This window comes from Benincasa hispida, chromosome 12, assembly GCF_027475165.1.
Source record: "Benincasa hispida cultivar pf3 chromosome 12, pf3_genome.v1.1, whole genome shotgun sequence".
Taxonomy (NCBI): Eukaryota; Viridiplantae; Streptophyta; class Magnoliopsida; order Cucurbitales; family Cucurbitaceae; genus Benincasa; species Benincasa hispida.
The window spans coordinates 61,243,020-61,253,741 of NC_143489.1; the positions used below are offsets into that span (position 1 = coordinate 61,243,020).

A 10,722-nucleotide genomic window follows, 5' to 3' on the forward strand; every position below is an offset into this window, starting at 1 on the left:
GTTGTGAGAATCCAAAGGGTGGGCTCTGGTCGGACTTAGAATGAGGCAGACAAAGAAAGAAACACCGATCGTGTACACGATTGGGCAAGTGGGAGATGGTAGAGACCTATCGTATCGGTTGATGCCCAATCGTTTAGCTAAAGCTAAGCGATCGTCTAGCAAAAGCTAAGCGATCATTTAGCTCATCGTTTAGCTCAGTGTCTGTTGCCTACAAAACATTACACGATATTTTACTAAAACATGTTGTCGCTTAGTAAATCCGTATTTACTTAACAAGCGCCGTGAGTTTCTTATTGCCGAGAGAAAAAACTCAAAATCAATTTTTCCTTTTAGAAAAACCTTACTAAAATTAGGAAAAAAATTTTCCTTTTAACTCATAGCTACCGAGAAAATCCAATAACCACCCACTCCATTAGTTATTAAAGAAAAAGAATTAATTATTCAATAATTAATATTATTATAAATATAAATGATAACCAACTTATCATACTATATTTATAACCTATAGTTGTAATATTTCATTTTATCAAACATATAAACCTTAGTTCTTTTTCTATTCCATGGTACTTAATAGATGTATCTCATAAATCAAACCGATTATATCATATATAATCAAAATACCTCTTGTCAATTTGAACATTTCAAATCAACACCAAGAGCTGATCTCAATTGAATCCATTGAGCTACCAATGGAACCTCATGAGCCTGTAGCTTGAAGCTCATGGCACTTCATTAAAGACCGACAACTGAACCCTCCTTACCACAGATATATTATGTGTCCATCTTAACCAATCAGAAGTGCGACAACCCTTCACAGATCTCTCGTAAGTACAGCTTGGTCAAAAACCGTTATGCCTCTGTAGTTACATCTGTCTTTTTAAGTACCACTGATCCCTCTAATGAACATAAATCATAGTTATACTATGACTGAGTGGAAGAGAAGTTGTGGCCACTATGTTCAAGCCCCGGAATCAGCCCTTAAGGGAGCAATCTCTCTACTTATCACTGCTTCAGGAAAGAAGTGAATTCCATCTTGTGGATTGAGTTCCCAGCTCCCAGATCAGACAAGTCCCCAAAAAGATAGGCATGTTGAGATGGAAATCTAGTCACTCTCACCCATACTAATCAAAGGACCGCCCTCAAAGGTAGAAGTTCCCAAAACACTCAGGATTGAGGTCGTGTCACCTATGATTGTTTAGGTGAGATGCAAGTCTCTAGTATCAATTACGTTATATACAGAGTCTAGTCATCTCGTGATTCAGGTCTTATACAAATTCTTTGTATAGGACACCCTCGCTCGCACATCTCCAAATGAATGGTTAGTATCTACCATCTGTAGTAGTTTACAACACTTGCAAACATCTACAAAGCGGGTTGTATCCGTAGTGTCACCAAGATCAGGTATCCCACCTTAATCCTTATACTACATACCTGTTTAAGTTATCACTTAAGGCATGATCCACTTGTATATTACATATACATGCTTAAGTTCACATAAAACAATCAAGGAGCTTTGTTTATTGGATGTGAGTAAATGGCAGAATATAATAACACTTATTTTATTCATTAAACAATGTGTATCTTTACAAAACAACGAGACTCTGGGAGAATTAGGACACCAATCTCAATCAGTTTTGGTTAGCATATCAGCTGCATTGTCTGAGGTATGAAACTTTACTACCTCGACTTCCCCTTTCTCAATCTCTTGTGTGATGAAATGATATTTAATATCAATGTGCTTTGTTCTGTTGTGAAACTGTTGGTTTTTAGATAGGTAGATTTTTCTCTGGTTATCACAATAAATTCTGACCTTTGTTTGTGTTATGCCGAAATCGTTTAGTAAACCTTTCAACCACAAACCTTCCTTCCCAGTCTCAGACAATGCAATAAACTCGGTCTCTGTTGTGGAAAGGGCCACAACAGGCTGCAAACTTGCTTTCCAGCTTATCAAATTGTTCCCCCATAGGAAAACATAGCCTGATAGAGAACGTCTTCTGTCCAAATCCCCTGCATAATCTGCATCTAATAACCATATACTTCATCATTGGATGGCTCATTATGTCTATATAAGACTCTTGCATCCTTAGATGAACATAGATACCTCAATATCCACTTAACTACCTCTCAATGTCTTTTACCAGGGTTTGCCATATACCTACTGACCATACTTGTTGCATAGAACAGGTCTAGTCTTATAGAAGTCATAAGGTACATCAGTGATCCCACTACTTGGGAATAGGGAACAATCTTCATATGGTTTAAATGCTCTTTATCTGTGCTTTTTGGACTATTTGCTGTTGAAAGCTTGAAATGAGGTGCAAGAGGACTGCTAACTGCTTTTGCACTCTCCATTGTGAACCTTTGTAGTATCTTGGAAAAATATTCAGACTGACTAACTAGCAATCTGCCTTGTTTTCTGTCCCTTTCAATCTTAATGCCTAGGATCCTCCTTGACTTCCCTAAGTCTTTCATATCAAACTCTCTCTTAAGAAGCATTTTAACTTGTTCAATTCTTCTTTGGAACTCTTGGCCAGCAGCATGTCATCTACATAAAGAAGTAGATAGATCGATTCCTTGAAGCTACTAGACTTTGTGTAAACATACCAATCATATGAGCTTCTCTTGTACCCCATCTTGGAGATCACTTCATCAAACCTCTCATACCAATATCTTGGTGACTGTTTGAGGCCATATATAGACTTATTCAACAAACACAGTAGGTCTTCTTTTCTACTTTTCACATAACCTTGAGGTTACCTCATATAAATTGTCTCACTCAACAACTCATGTAGAAAGGTTGCCTTTACATCTAATTGATCTAGCTCCAACTCCTTTTGCACAACTAAGGAAAGGAGCAGCCTAATGGAAGTATGCTTCACTATTGGAGAAAATACGTCAGTGTAGTCAATACCTTCCTTTTGAGTAACGCTTAGCAACCAACGTAGCCTTGAACCTAGACTTTTGCACACCTGGAATCTCTTCTTTAAATTTATAAATCCATTTGCATGAGATAGGTTTGTACCCTTTTGGCAAAGGTACTAGTCTCCACGTGTCATTTTGGTAGAGCGAGTTCATTTCATCATTCATTGCCTCAATCCACTGTCTAGTATTCGGGCTGTTTGTTGCTTTTTCAAAGTTGGTAGGTTCATTATTACTCAAAGAAATGGCAGCACCTAATGCTACATTAGCAAAGTCAGACTCTTGGTACCTAGTCGGTGGCACAATAGTTCTTCTCGGTCTATCCCTTGCTAATGAGTAATTATGTAAGTCTCCATGTGTCTCAACTTGTTCACTTGACACATGCTCACTGGTTTCAATAGCCTCATCACCTTCTAACTATAGATTTTGAGAGGAAGTAGAAGCTCCATGATCATTTTAAGGCTCCACCTCAAACCTTGTGCTACTAATCTTTGTCACTGTAGAATATGGTTATTCTGACATCATGAACATCTCATTTTCTTTAAAAAACCATATCTCTACTATTCACACATCTCTTTTCAACTGGATGCCACAACCTATAACCCTTTACTCCCTGTGTAAAGCCTAAGAACATACACTTTACAGCTCTTGGTTTCAACTTCCCTTGGCTTTGATGCACATAGCCTACACATCTAAACACTTTCAAGTGTTCCAACTTAGGTGGCTACCCTGTCCACCTCTCTTCAGAAGTCTTCAGCTCTATGGATTGATGTGGGCATCTATTAAGAGTGTATATTGTGTAGGAGACAGCTTTTGCCCAATATTTTTCAAGCAATAAGGCATTGGACAGTTGACATCTTACTTTTTCCAACACTGTTCTATTCAATCTTTCAACTACTCCATTTTGTTGAGGTGTGTACCTCATGGTTCTATGTCTTTCTATGTCATGCTCCCTGAAAAACAAGTTGAACTCCTCTCCATAAAACTCTAAACCATTATCAGTTCTCAAATGTTTAATTTGTTTAGAGGTATGCTTCTCAATCAAGGTCTTCCATTCTTTAAATCTACTAAACACTTCATCTTTGGATTTAAAAAGTAAACCCAAATCTTCCTTGAGTAATCATCTACAAATGAAAGAAAGTACCTTGCTCCACTTAGAGATGGAAAATGAGCTGGCCCCTACAAGTCTGAATGCACATATTCTAGGATTTTCTTTGAAGTGTGTTGTCCTTTGAGGAACTGTTATCTTATTGTTTTGCCTAATATGCAATGTTCATAGAATTTAAGGCTGTCTCCAACACCCCTTGGAAGAATCCCATATTTAGAGAGCACTTGCAGCTCCCTCACACTAATATGAGAAAGCCTTTTGTGCCACAACTCATCTTCTATGGGTTCTTCATCGGTTGTCAACAAGGCCGAGTGTGCCATTTGCACATCTTTAATGACATATAAACCATTCACCTTGGTTGCAACCAAAACTACTTTAGAATCCTTAATTATTTTAAAGGTGCCTCTCATACCCCTATACTCACAGCCTATGGCATCAAACATCCCCAAAGATAGGAGATTTCTCTTCAAAGTAGGAACATGCCTCACATTCCTAATCAATTTCACTGAACCATCCTGCATTTTCAATGACACAGACCCTATTCCAACAGCTCTGCAAATGTTATTGTTTTTCATATAGATCGGTCCACCATCCCACTTCTTGTAAGTGCAAAACTATCCCTTGGATGGTGTCATGTGGACTGAGCAGCCAGAATCTAACACCCAATCCTGAGTCTCCATAGTATTTTGGTCTCCACCTTCTTCAATAATAGCCAATGCATCTGAATAGACAAGGGAATTCTCCCCTACAGCAGCCTCGGTCTGTTTACCCCCCTTATTCTGTTGGTTCAATTTTTTTTTCAAGGCATAGCAGTTTTGTTTCATGTACCCCATTTTGTGATAAAAATGGCACTTTATCTTGGATTTATCACCATTGTTTTGTTTCCCCTTCCCGTTGTTCTTGTTCTTCTCCTTTGAGAACAAGTCTTCACCTCCTTGTTGATCCTTCTTACTCATTTGTAACTCAAGTTCTTTGACCCTCACAGTTGATATGATTGCTTCTGTGGTTATTCTTTCTGTACAGTACTTCATGGCTGTCTTGACATCTTTGAAAGATTCTGGTAGAGAATTTAGTAATATGAACATCTCATTCTCTTCTCAAATATTATTTTTTATTGATCTGAATTCAGAAGACAGTCTCTTGAACTCATTCAGATTATCCGTGAGGGACTTTGTTGCATCTATCTTGTAGGTAAAGTATCTTTCCCTCAAGAAAACTTTGTTGGGCAAGTCTTTGTTGAGATATATCTCCTTCAGTTTGTTCCACAAGGCATAGGTAGTAGGCTGGTCTACAATCTACCTCAAAACACTGTCTGTGACATTTAAGACAATGGTTCCATATACGTTTATCTCAATTGTCTCTTTGTCAGCCTTGAGAGAGTTTTAGGGTACTTTGCAGGGTCCATAATGGCCAAGAGAGCCTTCTGTTGTCCTAAGATTGCTTTAATCTTCTCTTTCCATAGTTCAAAGTCCGTCTAACCATCGAACTTCTTAATTTCATATATGGTAGTTGCCATTCTTGATCTTTAAGATTGATTATTCTGAATTGAAGTATACAAGAATTCAAATCTTGGAACTGTCTTGAACTATCCAAGATGACTATGATCTTCATGTCACAATCACAAATCACTCGGATATAACGGTCAATAACAATTCAAAAGTCAGGGGAGGTAGTATGTTGAGGCTCTGAATTCATCAGTTGTTTACCAAATGGCAGCTCAATCAAGTAGACGAACCACCAAGAACTAAACGATAGTTTGTAAGCGATTGGATGAAGTGCTAGACCATCGTGTAGACGACAGTTGTCTAGAGCTAGACAATCGTGTAGATGACAACTGAATAGCTAAACGATTGTATAGTCGATTGAACGCGGAGCTAAACAATCGAGTACACGATGCAATAAAAACTACACGATCGTGTAAATAATACTTTAGTAAATGCTAAACAATCGTAGAGCTAGAAAGAAAAGATACAAAAGTTTAAGTGGTTCAGCCAAAGGCATGCGTCCACTTTGCAAGTCGGGAGGTTCTCTTTTATTACTTCTTCAAAGTATTACAAAACGAATGTCTTGCACTCTCATTTTCTTATTCTCTCTTACATTAATCTCACATTCGTTTTCCTTTATATATGCAGGCGCTATAGTCAACAATGAAGCTCTAGTGATTACAACATACAACAGAAAGATGTCGACAACGGTTCAACTGCCTGTTGCGATGTTCTTTTTGATTTCAAGTCTTTCTGTGACACTTTCTCAACTTCAAAAGATGAAACTTGAAAATTTCTCTATATCTATATTTATAAAGGCAATTACGATAAGTCCAAAGTTGCCACCTGATAACAACTCTTATGCCCCCTTTTTCCAAATTCAACTTCTCGACCATAAACTTCAATAAGGAAGGGAAGAAAAAAATTCCACACAGAGGAAGAAAACTTGCAATACCATATGACGTTCTAGTATAAATACTTTTAGGATCTGTTCTTCTGGGTTGGTATCACGTTCTAATGATTTTTCAAGTGAAAATCTGCGCTCTATGAACTACCTTACTATCCCATAAGTACCTCAACAGGGGAATTTTCTAATTGGTTAGAGGGATGCCAACCCCTGATGGGCAAGATTCATAACAAGTGTTGGGATGGGATGGGATTGGTGTCCTAAATTCGTAGTTTGTAAACTTTGTATAAACAAATTGTTATTAATAAAATTATTATTATTTTATGAGCATATACTCAATTCAATAAACAAAAATTCTATGTTATTTTATGCAATTTAAACATGTATGTAGAGACATACAAGTGGATCATGTTTAAATAATAACCTAAACGGTCTGTAATAGATGGATAAGCGTAGGTACCTTATCTTAGTGACACTATGGATACGACCCACTTTGTAGATGTTACAGCTGTTGTAAAGTGCTACAAATGATCTGATCCTGATCATTCATGTAGAGACATGTGAGCGGGGTATCCTATACAAATAGTTTGTATAAGACCAAAACACGAAATGATTAATTTTATTATATAACGCCGTTAATAGTAGAGACTTACATTTCATTATAATGACCATAGGTAACATGACCTGAATCTTGATTGAGTTGTAAACTTCTGCCTATGAAAAAAGTCTTTTGATTTACATGAGAGAGAGTGGACAGATCGCCGACTCAATATGCCTATCATGTTGGGCATTTGTCTGATTGGGGAACGGGGATTTGTCTGATTGGGGAACTGGGAATACAGCTACACGAGATGGAACTCACTCCTTCCCTAATGTCGAGGAAGTAGATAAATTGCTCTCTTAAGGGCTAATTTTGGGGGCTTGAACAATGTTGTCACACCCTCTTTTGGCCGAAGAGAGATTTGGTCATAATTGAACTATGACTTACTGTTCATTTGAGGGATCAATGATACTTAAGGAGTTAGATGTAACTACAGGGGCAAAATGGTAATTTTGGCTCAACTGTACTTACGAGTAATTTGTGAAAGGTCATCATATTATTGTCTGGTTATATCCAATGGACACCGAAGTATATCTGTAGTGCGAAGAGTGCAGCTTCTGATCTTTAGTGGAGTGACCAACAATTAATGAATGTTGGATAATTTAATTAAAGAGTCATTGGAGCTTCAATCTACAGGTCCATAAGGTCCTCTTTATACCTCAACAGGGATAATTGAGAATTAATTTGGATTAATTTGAATTATTCAAATTAATTTAGGGAATTAATTATATATGATATAATTAATTAAATTAATTCTGTGTGATTTAATTAATATAATGTATTTGATATATTATTTTGAGAGGAAATAAATATTTGAATGTGATTCAAATATTAATTTTGTGGATGAGATTTATACAAATAAATTTAGTATAAATATGATTTATACTAAATACCATGTATTATTGAAAGAAATAAAACTATAGGTTATGTGTTATATTTGATATAACATATAGTATAATGTGTGTGTGTGAGAGGAATATGTGTGTGTGAGATAAAACAGTTATTATATAATTATATATTTTTTAAATAATTAAATTAATTTTTTTAAATTAATAAAGGAGGGAGTACCTTCCCCATATTTTTGTCTCTTGATAGAATGTGAAAATGGCAGGAAGTTTCGATGAAAGTGATCATCTTCTTCACAGAAGCCTACAGAGAAGGTCTCTGTGATTTTCACTCCCAACGTTTTTCTCTAGAAAAAAGACCCTCTCAAGAGTATACAGAGATTGACCTCTTGGTGGTGGCTATTTGGTTTTTTTGTGTTTTTGGAGATCGAAGTGTTTCTAACCGGAGAGAAGGAATTACATGAAGACCTTCTGGCTTCAAGGGTAAGTTTCAATTTTTCCCTACTTTTTTCCTTCCTTTTATATTAGATATATGGGTTAGTTAGTATTTTGTTTTAAATATTGTTAATTGGTTATTATTGTTGCTTGTTGTACTTGCCTATATAACGGCCTTTTGTGATTAATAAAGATAAGGAAGTTTATTTACTGCTGCTTAATATGGTATCAGAGCATTAATAAAATTCCCTCCAATTTTTTTTCGACCATTCATTTTCCCTCCAATTTTTTTTCGACCATTCATTTTCCCTCCAACTTTCTTTCTCCATGACCAGGAATGACGACCCGACATCCTTCGAAAACTCCAATTCCATGGAGAATGCTCGAGCTTCCCCTCCCTCTATTCTTGAACAATATCAGAACCCTTATTTTCTTCATCCCCTAGATAGTACCAGTCTTGTGTTCATTTCCAATCTTCTCACGGAATCAAACTACAACTCATGGAGTCAGGCGATGAAGATCGAGCTCACTGTCAAGAATAAACTCGGCTTCATCAATGTTGAAATCCCTCATCCTTCTGGTGAGTTACTTAGCTCTTGGATCATATGCAATGGTGTCGTAACTGCGTGGATTCTTAATTCTCTTTCCAAAGAGATCTCTACGAGCATCAATTTCTCTAACTCCGTGCAAGAAATTTGGGTTGATCCTCAAGAACGGTACCAGTGTAAGAATCGGCCAAGAGTTTTTCAACTTCGTCACGAAATTTCCAACCTCATTCAGAATCAAGATTCCGTCACCGCATACTATACAAAGTTAAAGATGTTGTGGAATGAACTGATATCCTACCGCCCTTCCTGCTCCTGTGGAAAATATACTTGCGGTAGCGTCAAGAACCTACAGACATACTTTCAGACGGAGTATGTTATGGCGTTTCTCATGGGATTAAATGACTCCTCTGCTTCTATTAGATCTCAGTTGTTGTTGATGGAACCAGAACCCTCTATCAATCGTGCCTTTTCCTTGGTACTACAAGAAATTGATCAGAAAGCCTTTTCTTCATCCCCTGGCATTGCCATGTCTTTATCCAAATCACCCACCACTGCAGTAGAATCAATCAATTCTAATGGCCATGTCGTAGGTATTTGCTCCCTCCCTGGTATATCTTCTAATCAGTGGATACTTGATTCTGGTGCATCAACTCACATTTGTTATAATAAAGCCTTATTCACTTCTTTAAGACCAATTAAACCAACAACTGTTTCCTTACCAAATCAGTCTTAGCTTTTTATTGAGTTTGTTGGGGATATCCAAGTCACTACAGATATCATGCTACAGAATGTATTATATATACCAGCTTTCTATTTCAACTTGATTTCCATAAGCTCTTTAACTTCTCATCTGCTAGTAATGGTCACTTTTTCCAGTGATTCTTGTCTAATTCAGGACAAGTACTCTTTGAAGTTGATTGGCAAGGTTAACAAATGGCATGGACTATATCTATTACAAGCTTCAGTTGATAGGTCTTTACATTCTTTCTCGCATTCTCCTCTACTTACAGAGCTTGTTTGTTCTTTCACTACTACATTTTCTGCATTTACTTGGCATAATCGTCTTGGACACCCATCCCACAAGCATCTTAGTTTCCTAAAAGATATTTTACATGTTGACTTGGATAGTACTTGTAATAAATGCTTAATCTTTCCTTTAAAGCCATAATAGACTTGTTGCTCATGCGTTTGATGTTATACATTGTGATGTTTGGGGCCCTTATAATGAACCTACTCATGATGGATATCATTATTTCTTAACAATAATTGATGATTAGTCTCGATATACTTGGGTTTTTCTGATGAGAAACAAGTCTGAAGCTATTAATATAGTAGCTCATTTCTTTCAACTGGTTGAGACTCAATATGGTCGTTTTATCAAAGTTTATCGGTCTGATAATGCACCAGAACTGGCTTTTACTGATTTTTTTTGCTTCTAAAGAAGTACTCCACCAATTTTCTTCTATTGAACATGTTGGGATTAGTGTCCTAATTCTCCTGGAGTCTCATTGTTTTATAAAGATACACATTGTTTAATGAATAAAATAAGTGTTATTTAATTCTGGCATTTACTCATATCCAATAAACAAAACTCCGTAGTTATCTTATGTGAACTTAAGCATGTATATGTGATATACAAGTGGATCATGCCTTAAGTGATAACCTAAATAGGTCTATAGCATAAGGATTAAGGTGGGATATCTGATCTTGGTGACCCTACGGATATGGCCCGCTTTGTAGAGGTTTGTAAGTGTTGTAAACTACTACAGATGGTTGATCCTGACCATTCATGTGGAGACGTACGAGCGAGGGTGTCCTATACAAAGAGTTTGTATAAGACCTGGACCACGAGATGATTAGACTTTGTATATAATG

The 10,722-nt window shown here is 36.8% G+C and overlaps 1 protein-coding gene across 1 annotated transcript; it reads left to right on the plus strand.

Annotated features, from left to right (window-relative positions):
* Positions 1-8,626: 8,626 nt before the first annotated feature.
* LOC150032115 (uncharacterized) lies at positions 8,627-9,580 on the plus strand. Its single transcript, XM_090308399.1, has one exon. The coding sequence runs from the start codon at positions 8,627-8,629 to the stop codon at positions 9,578-9,580; it is 954 nt and encodes a 317-aa protein (XP_090164525.1).
* The last annotated feature ends 1,142 nt before the right edge of the window (positions 9,581-10,722 follow it).